We start from the raw sequence: 20,585 nt of genomic DNA, 5'->3' as shown, positions 1-20,585 counted from the left end.
TCCCTTCATGTCATTGATTTCATTTCCAGCAACATGGCATGTAGAACGCATACACAATCTTTTATCACATGCTCTTTTCACAGTTTGTTTTCACAAGAGACCTATAGATACTTGCTGTGACTTCATGCCAACCCTTGTAAATTCGTGTTGAAATACTAGTACCAGTTCAGAATCCCTTATCAGAAATGCTTGTGACCAGAAGTGGCATTTCAAAATTTTATTTATTTATTTATTTATTTATTTTGGATTTTGGAACATCTGTATTTGCATATGTATAATGAGGCTGCAAACATATGATGGAAAATGGAATGCACCAGAGAATTCCAGAGGAAAATGTGCTTTGTTAACTACAGCAAAGTCTTTGACTTCATAGATATGAAACATTATGGTTTGATCTTCACAGAATGGGAGTGCCACAACATCTGCTTGTCCTGCTGGGTAGCCTGTACTCAGGACAATTGGCTAACATCAGAACAGAATACGAAGAAGCAGAGTGGTTCCCAATAAGCAAAGGAGTCAGGCAAGGCTGCAAACTATCACCCCATTTATTCAACCTACAGTATATGCAGAAAACATCTCACAAAAAGCAGGCATAGACTCAGAGGCAGGAGAAGTGGAGGAAGGAACATTAACAACTTAAGATACGCAGACAACACAATACTACTAGGAGAAATGAACAAAAACCTGGAGCAATTGCTGAAGAAGGTCAAGGAGGAAAGAGTCAAAGTAGGCTTAATACTGAATGTTCAGAAGAGAAACCAAAAATAATGACAATGGAAGATCTACAAGAATTCATCCTAAACTACAAGAAAATTGAAATGATCAAAAATTTCCCATACCTTGGATCAAATATTGATCAGTCAAGAAGTCAAGACTGATCAGCTGCAGACAATAAAGCAGAAGAAGGTTAGGATTGGGAAGGGCAGTTATGGAAAAAAAAAACTGGACAAGATCTTAAAGTGTAAACTCTGAAGACTAAAGTGAGGATCATCCAAGCTATCATTTTCCCCATCGCCTTGTATTGGTGTTAGAGCTGGACAGTGAAGAAAGCTGATAGAAAGAAAATCAACTCATTTGAGATGTGGTATTGGAGAAGAGTGCAGAGAATACTGTGGGTAGCCAAGAAAACAATCAGGCCTGAACTTTCTTTGGTAGCCAAGATGACTAAACCGAGGCTGTCATACTTTGCCCACATCATGAGAAGGAATGAATTAGAAAAGGCAATAATGCTACAGAAGGTAGAGGACAGTAGAAAGAGTGGGAGACCATATGCCAGATGCCAGATGGTTGACTGAATCAGAGGGACCACAGGCATGATTCTGTAGAGTCTGAGCGGAGCAGTAGAGGATAAGGGGTCTCACTCACAGGATTGCCGTGAGTCAAGACTCATTGGCAGTTAACAACAACAGTGAGGCTAGAGAAAGCGGAAGATCTTTGAAATGATGGGAGGTGTGGATTCCCATCATTTCACAGTTCCTTATGTCTCCCTCCCTCCTCACAAGTACAGTACAGATACATACAATACTACTTGTATTGTAGCTTGAAAAGTTTTGGACTTTGGAGTATTTTAGATTGCACAATTCTGGATAAGGAATACTCAACCTGTAATTTTATATCCAAAGAATCATAGTACCCATCATTTTCTAATGCAGTAGAAGGAAGACAGCACAGACATTAGGCATTGATCTATTCAGGAAGATGCCCTGAATGAGTACCACAACTATTGTTCAAGCAAAAATACCAAAAAGATCAACATAGTCTGAATATAAATGCCCTTTTACAGACTACCACATTGCTGTGGCCTTGAAAAATTGATCTTCCCTGCTTTCCCTTTTGCTTCCCTTCCCTTGTGAGCCTTGTCTTTTCCATTTGTAAGCGTGATGGAAGGGTCTGCCCCTAATTTTTGTTTAATTGATGTGAGCTGCTTTGGGAAATGATATTTGTTAGCAGAGTGGAATGGGGAATGTGCACAGAACTTGCAAGTGGGGAAATTCGCAGTACTGAAGTCTGAAATACATTCTGTTAGATATTATGGACAGCAGAGTGAGTTTAATGTAACATGTACTCTGGCTGTAGGATCACTTGCAAAGGTTTTTGTCCTCTGCTACTTGAACTGCATTAAATTTTTGCCCATTCCCCCTCCCCAACAGCATGCCTCCACTGTCATTGTCTGTGACCCCCTGCAGTTATTTAGTATCAGATAAACAGTTAATTAGAAATTAGCTAATTAGTCATTAGGATTAGCTCAGCAGTATTAACTCCCGCCTGTTCTCTTTATAAAGGAAATTATCTTGGGGAATGTGCTGCAGGACACAGCTGCTTCTTAACCCATCAACCCACGTTTACAAGCAAATAATATACATTTTCAGTAGCATTTGGGAGTTATACATATTTTGCCTTCATTTCTGCAACTGAAATTGAAGCTAGTGATTTCTTGTTTCTGACATTTCTCCTAAGTATCTTTTCTGTTACTTATATCCCCTCTTTGTACTGGTTATGATAATGCTTCACCATGCCCTCCTATATTATGTCCAGCCATCACACAGCTTTCTATAATTTGTTTGTTGATGGGGGGGACACTTATGGGAATGAATAAAGATTGTCAGTAATTCTAAATTAGCGTGCGAAAAGACAAGAATCTAATCTAGGACAAATCTTGTGTGTCTGGCTAAGCTGCTGGAAGAAATGAGTTATGAACCAAGTGGATAATTCACAAAGCTTTGAAAAATTACTGTTTTACAAAAATGCTTACCATGTTGGCTGGGAGACCCTATAGTTTTGATTCTAAACAGTAACTTTTCCAAGCTCTAACTCCTTGACTGAACTAGGTGGACCCCTCCTCGAGTTCTTAAGTCTCTTTTTTGGTCTAATGATCTGACCTGAAGGAGTACCTAAAATATAAAGAACAAAGGATAATTCACTTCATAAAAGTGCTTGTGAACCTTCTGAAGGTACATACCCAGTTTGTTGAAGGCAATTAAGTTACACATTGTAAACTGCTTAAAGACTGCTTAGTGCAGTGGTTCCCAACCTTCCTAATGCTGCGACCCTTTAATACAGTTCCTCATGTTGTGGTGACTCAAAACCATAAAATTATTTTTGTTGCTACTTCATAACTGTAATTAAATAGGTGTTTTCCAATGGTCTTCGGCGACCCCCATGAAAGGGTCATTCGACCCCCCAAAGGGGTCCCGACCCACAGGTTGGGAATCACTGGCTTAGTGTGATATGAAGTAGTATATAAATGAAGCATGGAGGCAGTCAATCTGGTTTTCAGTGATCTTCCATTGCTGAGACCTTCAGCTTTGATGCAGATTTAGGCATGTTCTGGCAGAACTGGACTTATCTCCCCCGCCACAGAAGCCCTCTGCACACCTTCCCAATGTTGCATAGGCGACCCTGCAGGGTGGAACAGGCATTGATGTGAGCAATTGAAAGGGAAAAGGAATTAGGCAGAAATATTATTGAGTCAGGTTTCATTGAAAATACTTCTATCCAGATAAAACCCATGCCATTGTATTTAATACGACTTGAGCATCTACTGATTTTGGTATCCACTGGGGGTCCAGGAACCAAACCCCAGTGGATACCAAGGGCCCACTGTGTGTTTTTCCTTCATAACATACACTTGGTTTTACTAGTAATCCAATGTAGCCTTTTTCTCCCTTTTTGCTATGGTATTCTCTCTGGTTACTAATTTTTTTAGGAGGCTAGACATAGTAGATATGCAATGCTAGGTCACTAGAACTCTTTCAACATTCTTTTGGGTAAGAAGATCTTTTAGGAAAGGAAAGGAAAGGAAAGGAAGACACTGAATTGTAAAGGCACTTTACAGTTTCTCATCTGATTTTTGAAGACGGAACTTTTTTTGAACTATATTATTTACATTTCTGAATTGTCTCATTAAGAATATACTGCCAGTGATGTTGAATACTAATTAGGAAAACTACAAAGACAACATTGTGCAGCTTAAAAGCTATAGTGGAGACATTTTACTTTGCAAACAACTGTAACAGAGTATGATAGTGTGTCCCCATTAAAATATGAATAGAAATATTCACAAAGCTTCTGAAGAAAACTCTTTCTGTTTCTTATATATTTTGCATAACTGTTTTCACACTGGATGTTTATGATTCTTTCTTCACCGTGATAAATCTTATTCTCGTTACTCAGAGGACCAGTGCTACAGACTGAATATGTTTTTCTTCATTTCAAACAAAATCATCTGTAGAATATATCCAAAATTTGGATTTTTATTTTTTTTTCCTTTATTTAAACAAAAAATTCCCTAGAATATCTCCAGGGCTTGAGAGATATTGTACCATAGAATGCCAGCCATTCTGAGAGATGTAGTCCAAATTCCTTATCAAAACTCTGGCTGTATTATTCGAATGTATTAAGTGCCATACAATTATCAGTAGCACGCTTAAATTGCATATTTTTGGTTGATTCCGTTCATGCTAAATATATGCCAAAGATGTCATTATAAACTGTCAGAATTTTTCAGTTCAGTCATTTCTAGCTAACTCCCAAACCCCCTAGGCTTTAGATACTAGTTCAAGCCCCAAATTTCCATTCAGCTTACTCAGTTTGGCATTTGTTGTCTTAAACAGAAACAGAAAAGGAATTGGATCTCAAGCAGAGAACTTTTTAAAGCTAATATTCCAAAATTCAGTGGTATGTAGTGCTACTGACAAGTGGCATAGGTTAATCCCCATTGACATGTTGTTTTACTATCTCCAGTTATAGCCCCATCACGCTTCTATCTTCTACCAATCTATGTTTTAAAAAGCTTTTTACTTACAAGCTTCATCATGCTTGTGGGAGTAGTTTTGTCCAAGGGGGACATTTACATGGCATCCAAAAAGATGAAATACTTCACCAAAAAAGGACAAAGAGAAGAGATAGATTTGCATATGCAGATTTAGATGTATAGAAAATTCATTTAGAAATCAATTTATTGCAGATAAAAGGTGTACTAAAATTTGTATGGAAATATGGCATACCTCCAAAAAGTGGGAGAGACTTTGACCAGGTAAAATGTATTCCTGCTCAGTCTGTTGCCCAGTCACTACCTCTATGATGGGAAATTGCAAGACCCCAGCTCTCCTCCTTATAGCTTTTTATCTTTAAATTGCACAGCTCTTCAAAGGGTGGACATGTTCAAATAGGAGACTGTTGGGTTGTAAAGTGGCCAGTATTTAAAAGACCCATCAGCTTTCCAGGCTTTAAAGTAGCCATTTGGAGTAAACTTCAGAGGGAGCTTAGCGTGAGAGACAGCCCAATTACAATTCATTAGGAGATTTCAGTCTGTCACCAGAAGTTGGCAATGAATAAACAGATTTTGATCGCACTGCATAATATCAGGTTTATCTTGTTTATGTTGTGCCAAGATGTTTATCTTATTAGCAGCAATTCTGTGAATGACCAGTATTCATAGCTATCTGTATCAGTATCTTCTACACTTAATTTCCCTCTGATCCCACTGTCTACAATCCTAACCCCCCTCCCCATATATATAATACTGAATATATAGCTGAAGCACATGAGCACTTTGTGTGTACAGATTGTGGATAATAACCCTTTCATTATATTATTGTACTGGGCCTAAATGACCCTGGAGGCACCAGGTCCTGTCTGATCTTGGAAGCTAAGCAGGGTGACCACCAAGGAGTATCAGTTGTAGGCTAGATTTCAGAGGAAGGCAATAGCAAACCACCTCAGTATTCCTTACCTGAGAAAACTCTATGAAATTCATAGAATTACATTAAATCAACTGGTGATTGAAGGCACATACACAGACATTATTTTTACACTGTTTTTCCAAAGCTAGGCCTCAGTTCATCTGATGAAATGCATTCTAGGTACAACAAGGTTGTTAGACCTTAAACCAGTTCTTAATTCCAACTAAAAAAAGCCTGCTGAAATAGTACCTGAATGATAAAAGTCTACTCTAGTTGACACTAGCAATTGAGTTTATTTTTTCATGGGAACACAGGGCAACAGGACATGGATGTGGGTGGTTCCCTTGTGACCCATTGTTGCCTTGGCCTTTGAGCCAGCATTCAGCATAAGTCACTTAACAAAGTGCATCTTACAATATTAGGTTATTGAGTACAGTCTCTTCATAAGCCACATGCATAAATACAATCTGTTTTTTATGTTTGAAATCCATCTTGGCAGTGAGAGATGGACAGCTTTAGTCAGCAGAGGCAAATGACCCTGCCCTCTTAAGGGTGAAGAACACTGTCTGCATGTGCCTCCTTTCTGGCACTCTTCCCAGGAATGACTTTCACTCACAGTCCTTTCCTTATTTAAGGCAGGGATACTGGCAATATCTTAATCCTGCAGAACAAAAATAGTATATTACTTTTCCCTTAAAGCACTAGACAGGCTGCTGAAGCACTCCTGCATAAGGATAAGCCAGATTGCATCTCATGAGCATGAGCATGAGTTCCTAGTGAAGCAGTTGGTATTGCAGGATTTCTACCCAGAGGGAGACTTGAGTTGTTAACATCACAAACTCTCAACATTCTAATCTATATACAGTAGTTACTAAAAGAGAGCTTGGATTCTATGACTTTTTTGCACATCCTTTTTAGTCTAGTGCATGATTTCATTCTGGTGCTGTGACCATTGGCACATCTTTGCAGTTTCCTCTCTTTTCATATTTTTTCCTCCCATCCCACACTGCACTTAGTGTTATCACTCATGCTGATGTGAATTTGACACACTGGGACATCATTCAAAGTATAGGAAATTACTATTTTCTTTTCTTTTTTAACTGTGATGGGAGCATGTATGTTAGAGATAGTCATGGATTGGAAGAGATTTCGGAGAAGCTGGTACTTACAGCAAGAAATGTCTAGTAAACACTGGTATTTGAAGAACATTAAATATTAAGACCTAATGGGAAATGGACACAGTAATCGACTCCAGGCCATTCCCTTACAGATCCAAGCAACACATGATCTAGAAAAATTTGAAAACAGCAACATTAATATTTCTAAGGCCTCCTTCAAAGTTTCATCCTTGAATGTTTCTCTGTCACCACTGCAGCAGCTCTGCTGTTCCCCCAATTGAATGCACAGTTACCCTCTCCTATTTCATGTGCTAAAAATAACAGTTTTATTTATGTATTTGTTTTATTTAAAAAAGAAAAGAAAATCTGCAGAGATGGCAAAAAAATTCAAATGTATGTAGTATGTACGTATTAAAAAATTAAGCAAGAGAATGAAGCAAAACAGAAGTGGGACTTAGCAGAACATTATTTCAGAAAGTTATAGAATTGTTTTATAAATGTCTACCACCTTGTAAGGCAGTTCATTCTGTCTTAGTCTTATATGACATTATCTTTCTATTAGTTTGTCAGACTCTTAGTCCATGCAGTGTGAACCCATTGCTTTGGGTACTATACACTGGAGAAACATACAAAAGATTTGCTCTATCAGTTATTTAAAATATATACGCATTTACACTGTTATATATTTCATATACTTCATATACCTATCAGCTTTCAGTCATCTCTAAGACCTAAACATTCCAAACACCTTCAAGCCTTTTTTTCCAGGACTTACTCTCCCAAATTGTCCTGAAAATGCACAGTGGTGGCTTGCTATCTAAAAACCAACATGGTGTTTTTGTTCTTGTTGTGTGCATTCAAGTCATTTCAAACCTATGGCAAATCTATCTCAGGGTAACCTATCTTGGTAAGATTTGTTCAAAGGGGGCTTGCCTTTGCCTTCCTCTGAGCCTGAAAGAGCATGACTTCTCTAAGGTCACTCAGTGAGTTTCCATGGCTGAGTGGGGTTTTGAATCCTGGTCTCTAAAGTTGTAGTCCAATGCACAAACAAATGCACCACTCTGGCTAACTGTTGTTGTGGTGTGCCTTCAAGTCATTTCTGACTTTCAGTGACCCTAAGACATGGGGTTTCCTTTGCTAAAAGTGATCATTCCATGTCTTTTTTTTTTTTTGGGGGGGGGGAGAAAAAGGAGAAAAAAAATGGAGGGTGATCTGTAACAGAGAGCAGACTAACCTCAACACGACCTGTTTACTGTAGACCAAGGATGGGCGATTTCAGTGAGCTGCAAAAACAGATGGGGACTCACATTCTGTCCAATCTTGATGTAGCCTTTCAGTAAGGCAAAAGTTGGACAAGTTGGACAAGGAGAAGAAACAAATACATAGACACTTTCCCTGCAAGCATTTCTACATGAACCAACATAGAGGGGAGTAATTGTCCCAGGCAGAGAGTCCCACCATTTCATTGCATTTTCAAAAAGGCAACTCAATGTACTGAAGTCAGGCAAAGAAAGGTTTCATAAAGAAGTAAGTAATCTGTAAGGTTAACTGAACACTGACTATTTGGGGATGTAGAAGTTAATGACAGGATTTTGGACTGGTTCTGGAAACCAACTAGAAGTTAATTTTATGCCATTTTAGAATTGGATGAAATATATTTCCTGTGAAAGATCTTCCTTGGAACCCTGGTAGCTACATTTTTAGCTGTTTCTAGTTCCTGAGAGCATACAGACACACAGAGTGTTATAGTAGACTAGTGTGGATGTCACTTAAGACATGACCACCTTTGTCTGATTCACTATCTTATTAGCCCTCTTCAACATAAGCACTGCATAGAAAGCTAGGTATGCTGCTAGATCTAAGAGTGAATCCAATCTCTGTTTTTAGAAGTCTAATGTCATCTAAGACAAGTTTATTCATCTTTCCCATGACTGAATATGTTCTTAACAGAAAATACTTTAGCTTAAGAAATTTTGGCTTGTTCACCCTCATCCAGGCCATTACTGACTTAAAGCATGCCTTCAAATATTTACACCATCATACATCCTGAGATGATGAGCCTTTCACTTGTGTGGTCTATTTCTATTTCAAAGATTTAATTAAAAAGAGAATGACCTGACAATGAGGAACAATCCTCAGAGCAATCTGAAATATTCAGAAGAAGTGCTCAAACATATATTCTTAGCATACTTGTATAATAGCTTTGAATAATGAACCTGTGGATATCAATAATTGTATAATTAGGTACAAATATATTCCATTTATAAACCCTAGGTTATGTAAATCAAGCAAATTTATACACTCTCATTACTTCCATCCAATATAATAGTCAGGGAATTTAGTTATAGCATCTGCATGTCTCTACAGGAGGTGATTCCAGGAACTTCCAATCTTTATTCACATCTGTGGTGATGGAAATTCTTTCATAGCCGTCTGATATCCGAGACTTGCAATCCCTAAATCACAGAGTTACCATTCTGTCAGTCATCTCTTCTAAGTTGTTGTTCTCTTTCAGTAAAATATGGGGTTATTTCATTTGGAGTAGTTTAATGCTATATTGAAGTGCAAGTTTAACCAAAAAGTAAAATAAAATAAAGAAATCTTTCACTTCCATGAACCTGGACTGCCCAGCTGTCATTTTCTAAAAGATAGTCAAGAAAACACTGATTTCTGTTGAACATGTGCAACAACAAGCTTTACAAATATTCATACAAACATAATGTACGTTTCATTTTATTTTGTGCTTTTAAGCAAATGTAATATTTGAATTGCAGCTCTTTGTTATCGGTGAGACAGATAAATTACATTCTACCATTATAATGAAAAATGAGGGAGGGGGAGAAGTAGGTACTATGCCTTTCCATTACAGTGTTGCTCAACAGGTCTTTTTGAAGTTAAAGTGCATAAGAGTTAGGTTTGAGGTACAAACAGTAAGAAATTTATTTTGATTGAAGTTTTAATTTGATGAACGAGTCCAGTAGTTTTACAGGTTTGTGACATTTTTTCCCTGATAGACTTTGCAAGTGTTGGGGTTTGTATATAGAATTCATTGCCTGTATGTGGGGGAAGTGTATGTGTATGTGAAGTCAAGAGGAATGTTTTTCTATATATTTTGACCCAGTAGTAGTTTAATGTTTGTTTGGATTATGATATTTATAAAGCTTGTTGTTGCATGTGCTCAATAGAAAACAGTGTTGCCTAGCAGGAACATCAGCTCTTCAGTTGCACCCTATCCAGGATGGTGAAATCAGGGTCCCTGGAGAGATTAAGCCTTGCTTGGGATCTTATCATTTATTTCATTTCATTTATTTATTTTCATTTATATGCTGCCTTTCTGCAGAAGGGAATTCCAGAGAGTGGGAGCAGCCACTGAGATGGCTCTCTCCCATTTCCTCACCTGACAAACCGATGATGATGATGATGATGATGATGATGATGATGATGATGATATGGTGGCAAGACTAAGGGAAAACCCTCCCTTATGGAACTTAAGACTCTGGCAAGTTTGCATAGGTCTTCCAAAAAGTCTAGACCAATTGCTGTATAGGGCTTTATAAGTTATGACCAGTACTTTGAATTGTGGCTGGAAATGAACTGGTAGCCAGTGAGGCTGTTTTAACAAGGGAGTTACATGATCCCTATAATCGGCCCAGGTCATCATTCTGGCTGTACCATTTTGGACCTGCTGTAGTTCAAGTGACGTATAATCAAGGCATGCATCACCATAGCCTGAATCTGGCTTCTTGAGGAATGGGTGCAGCTAGCCCACTAGATTTAGGGGCTCTACAGATTGCCTCATTAGAGCAGCATCTCACCATCCCTTTCAGCACCAGATTGGGGCCACAGCAATCTTTATTCACATCTGTGGTGATGGAAATTCTTTCATAACCGCATCCACAATCTGGTAGTTTTCATAACCACATCCACAATCTGGTAGTTCACCAGTCTAAAAAGAAACGTCAAAATGCTGCTCCTTTTTAGAGTGGCAAAAAGCCTCCCTTGTCATCATGGTGGTGGCTTTTGGGCATTTCTTTGGCGCAGTGCATCTAAACACTGTGCCAAAGAAATGGTATGATGACTCTGGCATTGGGGCGGAGTTGGGGAGAGCAACGGGTGGTCACCATGCTCCCACTCCACCTGGTGCCACGTTTCTTGCCAGTCTGTAGAGGCCCTTAGTTGTGCAAATGCACTCCTGACCACCACTGAAACTTGAGCATCCATCCAGGATCACAGTTGAGTCCAGGAGAGCCCCCAAGTTGTGAGCCTGAGATTCCATGGGGAGAATACCCCCATACAACTCAGAGTCAATCCCTATTCCCTGATCTGCCTTTTGATTGGCCAGGGGTATCTCCGTCTTGTCTGGATTAAATTTCAATTTGTTTGCCCTTAACCAGTCCATTACTGATGGCAATCCAGTATTGGGATAGCTTCCATGGAATCAGATGGAAGACAGCTTATTGGTGACACTGAATCCCAAATCCCCAGATGACTTTTCCCAATGGTTTCATATTTTCTAAACAGCACTGGCAATAAAACTGAGTCCTGATGCCAGTCCAATGACCAGAGCATCAAACAAGAATCCCTCAGTGCCACCTTTTGAGTTCGCTTCTGTAGGAAGGATCAGAACCGCTCCAGAACAGTGTCCTTAGTCTCATCTTAGAGAGGTGGGTCCAGAAAGATAACATGATTGATGGTATCAAAAACCATTGAGGGGTTCAGCAGAACTAACACACACACCCTGTCCAGTTCCCTGTGTAGATCATCTACCAAAGCTATCTCCTTTGTAATGTGATAGTAAATCATACCAAGGGCACACTATTGATCCACATACAAACCAGTAAGGTGGTTCCTCCCATTTCTTTTTGTGTCCTGCACATTTACTTCATTTTCAAAAGATATGCAAGGGACAGGAAATGGATAGAAGATGATTCTACAGAACATACATGTGAAAAGGCTTAGAACAAAATGGACAAACAAAGGTTACTAAACATGCATGGTCTATGACAATAGTAATAATACTAAATATTACAGGCAGATAATTAAGTACAATTGCTCAGTGGTTTACAACAAGAAAAACAAGGGAAAATACTTTAATATGCAACATTTTACAGTAAAACTAGATACAAGAATACATCTGGCTTTGTTAGCAGTCAAAGAGATGCCAGACATATAACAGAGTTTTCTTCAGGTTCAGAGCAGCCAGAAAAAATAACTAGGGGACACTATATTTATCCAAGCCTATGTATTATTGCTGACCCCAATAAACACACTAATGCATTCTGTTAAAGAATAAACACTATCAGTAAAAAGGGAGGATAAGAAGCTATTGGCTGCCATATGCAGAGTAGAGTATTACCTTCATGAATTTCATCATCTTGGCTCTAGAAAGCAATAGTTGGCATTACGGATGTGTAGATGTATGTAATAAAGCCCCCCCACACACACATTAACAAAAAACCCTCAAACGTGATCAAACTCAGGATCTCTTGTACCTTGTGTATGGTTAGTTTATGAGCATCTGTCAACAGGTGGCTTCACCAGCCTAACTTATGTACCATAAGATCTCTGGGTGGCTTATAGTGGAATCAGCTAATAATTTTAAATGTAGAACAATAACACAATGAAATGTAAAATACAGTTGACTCTCTGTATCCATAAATACTGCATCCATGGATTCAACCATCCATATATATCCCATTAGGATGCAGTGTCTTGTATAAAAACTCAGGCTTTGACCTAGCACCAAAATGAGACCAGTGTTGAACAGCTCTTACAAAACTTAAACTTCTGAAAAACCTTAACCTTCTGAAAATGAATATAAAGGCAAACAACCAGGTTCCAAATTTTAGAAAAACAAAAAAGAGGCAGAATTGGCATTTAAATTGTATCTCCCAAGGTTATAAGTGTGATAAGAGTTATATGTGTTCCTAAAGAACACATTCAGGAAGATTGTGGCCTTTGATATCTGCAGTTTGAGGGTATTTTGGAGTTTGAGTGAACATGGAAAGCCCTTTACACAACATGTTTTTCAATCACCTATGTTTGCACACTAGAGTACAGTGAGTATGTGTCTGTTTGTCAGGCCATGGTATTATTGTCAGATATCCTTACCTTTCAGAAAGAGAGAGGGAAAGATAATAAAATTTAGGAAAATAAGAAAGAGGGACTGCCATTATTCTAAAAACCTGAGCCTGCTTTTCAAAAATATATTATATAAAATATGCTTCCCTCCCTTTTTCTCCTTCTTTTTTGTTGTTTTAATCTTAAACTTCCTTGAGGATTGCTACAATCTGTTGTTGTGCTGCCTATGTGCTTTGCAAAGCTGTCATATACTACGTATGGCCATCTGTCAAAACAGCAGTGACAAAATGAATTAATCTGAATTGCAGATGTGTTAACAAGACCCTTTGAAGGGCTTAAGCATGTTTTAATTAAAAGCGAGGCAGAACAGGGTCGAAGCTTTCCAAAGCTTTTAAAATATTGCAGTTATATATTTTTAAATATTTGGTCTTTATTTTCAGTCACATAATAGATTTGTTGTGTGCAAATTAGGTAGAATAAAGGGAACATGAAGCAATCCCTTCATCCATAATTAAATAGACTAGAAAAATGTGAGTGCAGTGTAGGAAATGTTGATGAAGCAGCCTTTAAAACAAAATAATTCTGTTTGTTGCTAGGGTGAAGCATTTATGTCTGGAAGACTAAACATTTGAACACAGCAACTTTGTGCGTTTTAGCTACCTTATAAAGAATGAGACTTAGAGGTCTCTCATGCATAGGGTCTCCATAAATCAAAGTCAACTGGATGACAATTTACAACAACAGTAATGAATATGCCTCTGTTGTAGACCAAAAGACAAAATTGTTACAGGATTAGGTTATTTTCATATTGGTTGAGATTCAGACTATGGATCATGGTCCCAGGGACAGATGGTTATAGCATTAACTCTTACCTTCAGAATAAAGGTTTAAGTCCTTTTAGGGTTTACTGTCTTTAAAACGCATGGAAACTGCTCTTATAGGAGTCTGAAACAGGGCTACTGTTCAGAGCTAATCAGACTTAAAACTGATTAGCTACTGTTGAAGCTAATGTAGCAACAAGAGCTTACACAGCGGGAGCCTGATAAAGGGTGACTGTGGTAGTTGAAGGCCTTGTACCATTCAAATTTGAGGATAACTTGGAAATTCCAGTTGGTACAAAATACAGCATCTAGTCCACTGACTTTTACTAGTTGATGGAAATACTCTACTGGCATGATGATACAGTGATTTTAAATTCACTTTGGTGCACTTGTCCAGTTCTTGGAGTTTTTTGCAGGGCACCAAAATGTATATATGTCTTATTTACACCTCGTTAGACTTTTTCTGCTAACATTTACATTGAAAACCCAGTTGAGAGGGACGTGCCAAAAAAGCCACAAAAACGTTCTCCTTTAGAATGCTTCTCTGAGAGAAAAACTTAGGACCAGCCTATTTATCATACATTGATGGTTTTCTGGTAATATTTATGGAAGAGAGCTATTTTTGGACTTGTAATCTAAGCAAAGATCCTATACTCTAACACAGCATCAAATGTAGAAAAGCAGTTATTAGGAGACACAGGTTCAGGTTTATCTCATAACCTGCTCAGGAAAAATGTTGGACTTTCCTCTAAAGTGATAAACAGTTATTGGTTCCACAGTGCTGAGGAGATCAAATGATGCTGATTAAATCATTATTGCATATAATAATAATAATAATAATAATAATAATAATAATAAATTGGGAATTAAAAATACGTAAATCTGTTAGCACAAGTAGATTTCTGACTCCTGTGTCATCTTGGAGTATCCAATCAAGAAAGTGGTTTTAATAACTCAAACATTTATGTTTTTATGTGGGCATTTCCAGCAATTATGAATGACTTTCTATTCTTTATGAAGCTGCAGCCGCGTAATTGCTAGGCATATGCTTACTGCTTTGAAACAGCTTTAAGTATGATAAAGTGGTAAAATGTCTTAACTGAGACTATTGTACTCTTGTACTTTGGACTTATCATGAGATGTCATAAGTCATTCTCATTGGAAAAGAGAATAATGCTCAGGAAAGTGAAAGCCAGTGGGAAAAGAGGAAGACTACATACAGATGGATTGACTCAGTAAAGGAAGCCTTTGCATGGAATTTGCAGGGCTATTGATGATGGGGCTCATGGAGGTCTTTCGTTCATAGGGTCACCATAAGTCAAAAGGAACATGAGATCAAATAACAAGAAGTGGTATAAAACTGATTAAATAAATAAAATGCAATTTGAAATATAAATACCTTAGCACTCAGTCTTTAGCATTTGGTATTTGCTCTCTATAATAGTGAACTTGTAGCAAGTGTCATCATGATTGGGACAGGGAGAATATGCACTGAAAAAAGAGGAGAATATTATTGTGCTTGGGAAAATCTAGTATTTTCAGCTGGTTAAAACAATAATAGTATATAACATAAATAACTCCTGGTTTTGCAGAAGTAGAATAGATCTTTCCTTTCCTTTCTTTCTTTTGAAAGGTAACCAAAAAGAGTCATTTCCTCTTCTAAAAGCCCAGTGAGGACATGTTCAGTAGATAAAGAATATCAAATCTCAGTGGGGGAAAGATAGGAAATGTGTGATGAGGGAGGGAAGTTTGTCTCCTTAAAATCCTGTATGGAAGGACAGAGTTATACATTCTTATGCATTGTCCAGTGGTATGTTTTAATGCTGATTTGCATGTTGGGAAATCTGCAACCTACTTGAGTTATGTTGCAGTGAAAGGAATATTTGGTACTTGTTCTACAGCTCTTCACACACATGTATGAATATATACTTAGGTTTAAAATAACAGGGCAGGTAAGGACTACATCTCCAAGGAACTGCCTTTGCTTTTAATAATGGAGAAAAAAGTCTACTGCTTTGTCTTGCTTTTGTATCCCAAACATCTCATGGCCCAGAACGGGTATGGCCTTTACCTGCATTAAACCTCCTTCCACCACTGTCTTAAACTCAGATTTAACATATCGAGAAAGCTTTAACATCAGATTTAATGTCTCAGTTCTGTGACCTTCCACTGTCACATTTTGTCCCTAAAATGACTTTTAACATCCCTGCCTGATTCAGAAGCCTGTAAGCTTTGATACTTGAATAATGAAGTTTGTACTTTTGGTTGACTTAAAAAAAGGTATTACCACAATGTGTATTTTGGATTTTGCTAAAAAAAATAATCACCTTCCTTTCATACTTATTTTGTTTCAGGAAATGTTCTAAAGAACACAAAGCAAAGTTTTAGCCTATTGCTTACTGGTTTATGGTTACCTTTCAATTTTAAAAGAGTATCATAAAGCCGCATCTAACTGAAAAGCTTTCAGCATAATTTTCTTGTGTATATAAATTTTGCTTCCTAATCCAGCAGATAAGTGTGCTGTCAAAAGTCTGTGCATTCTTTGGTGATAGCAACATTTGATTGTGGATTTCCCCCCTCCTCACTGCAATTCAAACATATTTACAGGGATGCGTATTATATTTTAGTAAACTAGTTTTCATATCAGATATTGTCAGTAAGTACAGATATGGCAAAAACAGGTAGGTCTCTTCTAATCTGTAGAAGCTGCAAACATGTCTGTGATAATAGGTATGAAAATTGAATCAGAGCTGTTGTCAGTCGACACTAAACTGAAATGAACAAACAAGAAAACAAAATACATTAAGCTTTGCAAAATGTTAAAATTAATATTCACAGCTATGTCTCCTTCGCCTGCGACTGGACTGAGCAAGGGTGAAAGAGAGAGAGAAATCAATTCCACGAATTTTGGAGAATGTAAGACTGAGCTGAGAACTTTTTATCTGTCTTGTTGTCCATTGTGTGGTGGTGTTTGTGACTGGGGACAATTCATATGGGTGAGGTGGGGATGAACATGAAGAATAATGGAAGTCCAACATGCTTTCATTTTTAAGTAACAAAATGAGGATGGTGGAAATTCTAACAGAAGGAAATGTTCTAGGGGTTGTTTTGTAAGTTTTACCTGAATATTAATCAGTAGAAAAATACGATTTACCTATAGTCACCTGTAGCCATTTTTTCTCATCCGCTGTTCAAAACTCTTTTTATTATTTTTGCAATGAAGTCCTTCAGTGACTGGCAGTAATGACCCAGCATGTATTACCTTCAAATCACTGAATTGTTTCTTTTGTCATGAAGAAATTGTACACCGAATAAAGAGTTAAGCCATTGTAAAAATAGAAACCAAAATTCTTCGTTTAATAAGAAAAAGAAATAAAAGGAAGTTGGTGGGGGGGGGGGGGAGACAGTAGTCAAATATGCTTTCATTTTAATTAGGTCAAGTTTGACTTCACTGTTTTATGATTACATTCAGCAGCATCTCAGTGTCACCACCAGTCTTCCAATTGTGATATGCAATTTAATGAAAGCAGCAATTTAAAATAAACCCTGCTTTGGCAGTATCAGGTTGTGGGGGCGGTATTCAAAACAGGGATCATTTGTAAACAGGGTTGTAGAATAATAGAATCATAGAGTTGGAAGAGACCGCAAGGGCCATCCAGTCCAACCTCCTGCCATGCAGGAAATCCAGATCAAAGCATCCCCGACAGATGGCCATCCAGCCTCCGTTTGAAGACCTCCAAGGAGGGAGACTCCACTACACTCCTAGGAAGTGTGTTCCACTGTGTTTGGAACCCCCTTCACAAATTCCTCATGTGGTTAGTTTTCTGCTCCAGCCACATATTGCATGCTAGTTACTCCCAATGCACTTTTCTGGAGAAGCTTCAGATACTTTCTGATGTCTAGCTCTGTGCAACAAGATCCAGGTTATTTGCTCATAAATACAGGACCACCCCATTTTGCACCATCAATTTAGTGGATTTCTAAGGATGTGGAAACCATTTGTGCCAGTCACAATTGGGAGGGTGAGTTTTGTTTGGCATTAGTTTGGTCAGGTATTAATAACAGTTAGTCGTGTAATGGGGCCAATCAATGCAAAAGGCCATAAAAAGAGTTTTGCATCAGTTTTGTCCATGTTGTGCATGTACGTGTTTGTGTTTCGCTGTGCCGTTATCCCCTTTAAAGTATTTCCTTTTGTTCAGAATATGGTGTTATGTGATGCCAACTTTAATGAAAAGGAGGAGGCATTAGAAGCTTCCCTGTGTTGTTTTCTTATACGGCATTGATCTAAAGCCCTCACTGAAAATGAGGGCTTAGGTCACCCATGCTGATTTTTCGATTTCCATTGGATTATTTCCAAGCATGTTGATAGTTAAATGCTCTAGCCATTAAATGTGCTAACATTAAAATTCACAGCAGCAGACAGATCACAATAATCACCAAAAAAAATCCAGAAAGGGATTCTATGAAAGACACAGGGATCAGTGAATGAATCATTAATATAAGTGGAATAAGTGACTAAGCATACAAAACTCTGAACAGTATACCACAGCTAAAGAACTTCTTAACCTTGAAAGTGTCATATTCTCCCCAGCAAATCATATCTTTAGAAATAAAGACACAGTGAATAATCGTTGCAGTCAACATATAGCAAGCTGTGCTGTTTATTGTGATGCTACATTTATCAATTAAGAAACCTCTTATGAGTGATAGCCCTGAAATGGGTGTTGTTCAAGAACAGATCTAATTAATCCTTTCTAACTGAACCAATACTAAAACAGTTTAGTGCCAGTGTCTTATATGGTAGACTTGCATTTCAACAAGATGCAGAAACTAAAGCTTTGGCTGCAGATGGAAATATCATAGAGTTGAAATAGGCTAGAACAGTGGTTCTCAGACTTTGGTTCTCCAGATGTTTTGAACTTGGGACAGCCAGTTTGGCCAAAGCTCAGTAATTTCTGGGAGCTGAAGTCCAAATTATCTACAGGACCAAAGGTTGACAACCACTAGGCTAGAAGATGCTGGGAGGAAAAATGTTCCATGTTGGAGTACCCAGCAGAATATCTTTTGCTTTTATAAGAAAGTCTGTGTAGTCTTAACTGGTTTGACTTTCAGTGTGAAGCACTGAAGAGAATCTATACTGTATTTTAGTTAACAAAAGACAAGGAGAAGCACCAATTAACTTAGGAAGCAGTCTACCTCCTTATATAGTTAGTGGCAGTGTGCAGTGCACATAGATTGTTATGATCTTGCTCTTGCAGTGTTTAAATTAGTCTGTTACAAGACAAAGTCAGCAGTTTCAACAGATAGCCTTCCAGCAAAAGAGGCTCAACTGATTCCATTTGTGTTCTTTGATAATATGTGTCACCTTATTAGTCTGTAATTGTGTTTAGAAAATGGTTAGGCCATGGCTCAGTGCACTAATACATGTAGGTTTTAAAAGTGCCTTAGCTTATTAAATACCAGTCAATTAAGATGATACAAAATGTACATATACATCTGTGGCTGAAAAGCATAGAAAACCGTACATTTTTGCCTTGTTTCATTACTACTCTTTCAGTTTATTGTTTCATTAATACAGTACTCTTATTTGAATAAATCTCAGTCATGAACCTAGAAATCTCAGCCAGACTCATTTAATTGAGAATAAACAGTGAGCTCAATGATGAGACATCATAGCTCTTGTTTGATGCAATATAATCCACACTACACTGAATTTAGAGGGCTTGGTATTTAAGCTGATTATGTTTCTGAAACAAAGCCAGAACATCCCAAAATATAGCAACTTGTTTCACTGATGAAAACTTTTTAAAAAGAGACAGTATTTGGTTTGTTTTTGCAAAATGTTGAAAGACTTAAATTGTTCATCGACACAAGTCAAATGATGAAATGCAAATGCAGATAACATACAACTCATAACAGAGTGAACCCCAAAACGCTACAGTAGGCTGATGGATGGTTGTGATATCAATGTAGATCAAGCAGATTCTGCAGTATCCAACACTTCTTCATGAACTGTTAGGGTATTTTGGTACCCAAGTGAGCATATAAAGCAAACATTTTATTTTACTTTACTTTATATTTATTTATCTTCTCTGCCACCTTTCTTTGAACATGGATCCCAAGGTAGCCCAAAAAGCCTAAATCAAGATACAACTAAAACCTTAAAATAAAAAAATAAAGCACGATGAAATAAGCTATCATATTAAAACACTATTACATTTTTAAAAGTGTAAAACCACTTAAAATATAACTAAAATTTAAAAATACAGCACACACACTATTTAAAAAACTTGTCTGCAACTAGTGTATCATTAAATGCCTGTTAAAATGACAAAGTCTTTACCTACAATGAATAAAGAGCACTTCCCTGGGGATCTTAAGAATAAATGGGTGCGTACTGTGTTCAGTGGAAATTTCAGGGCAGCTTTTGAAAAAGGATGCATAAAAATATCTAAAAGAATGCATTGCATAGATAAAATATAATGAGTAACATATTAAAAGAGGAAAATCTAATAAAATACTTGAAAATGCGAAGAACAAAGCACTTTGCCTGATCGAAGTTAAAGGGATAATAATGTTGGTGCAAGCAGACATCATCCCTACTAAAAAAAGTACACACTGGCCCGTTACAGACCGCCCAAAAGGGGTGGTCTCGGGCCGCTGCCAGTTGCAGTGCGGAGGAGTCGCATCAGCCAAACCGCGTGACTCCTCCGCGCTGCAAAGAAGGAGTGCGAAAATCGCGCTCCTTCCGGCAACCCGGAAGAGATGCCGCAAGTGCCAAAGTACGCACTCGCAGCGTCACTTCCAGGCTGCGATGTGCGGACGCAGAGCGTCCGTTATGTCAATATGGCAGCGGCCGTGTGGAATGGCCGCCACCATTT

General features: G+C 37.9%; 1 protein-coding gene across 19 annotated transcripts in view; it reads left to right on the top strand.

Moving 5' to 3' along the window:
* Nucleotides 1-20,585, top strand: part of LOC149321295 (membrane-associated guanylate kinase, WW and PDZ domain-containing protein 1) — a 607,636-nt gene that overhangs the window by 547,909 nt on the left and 39,142 nt on the right. For 11 of the 19 annotated variants that reach the window (XM_089519121.1, XM_089519040.1, XM_089519111.1 and 8 more), the window contains one exon: nt 16,543-16,620. The exons of the other annotated variants lie outside the window; for them this stretch is intronic. In XM_089519121.1, the coding sequence (XP_089375247.1) occupies nt 16,543-16,620 (78 nt within the window). The remainder of the gene's footprint in view (nt 1-16,542; nt 16,621-20,585) is intronic. 19 annotated transcript variants of the gene reach the window in all.

The sequence above is a fragment of the Sceloporus occidentalis genome, unplaced genomic scaffold (assembly GCF_023333645.1).
Source record: "Sceloporus occidentalis isolate IW3139 unplaced genomic scaffold, rSceOcc1.0.p SCAF_1, whole genome shotgun sequence".
NCBI classification, from domain to species: domain Eukaryota; kingdom Metazoa; phylum Chordata; class Lepidosauria; order Squamata; family Phrynosomatidae; genus Sceloporus; species Sceloporus occidentalis.
The sequence above is the reverse complement of the archived record's forward strand: the minus strand, read 5'-3'. Positions and strand labels throughout refer to the sequence as shown.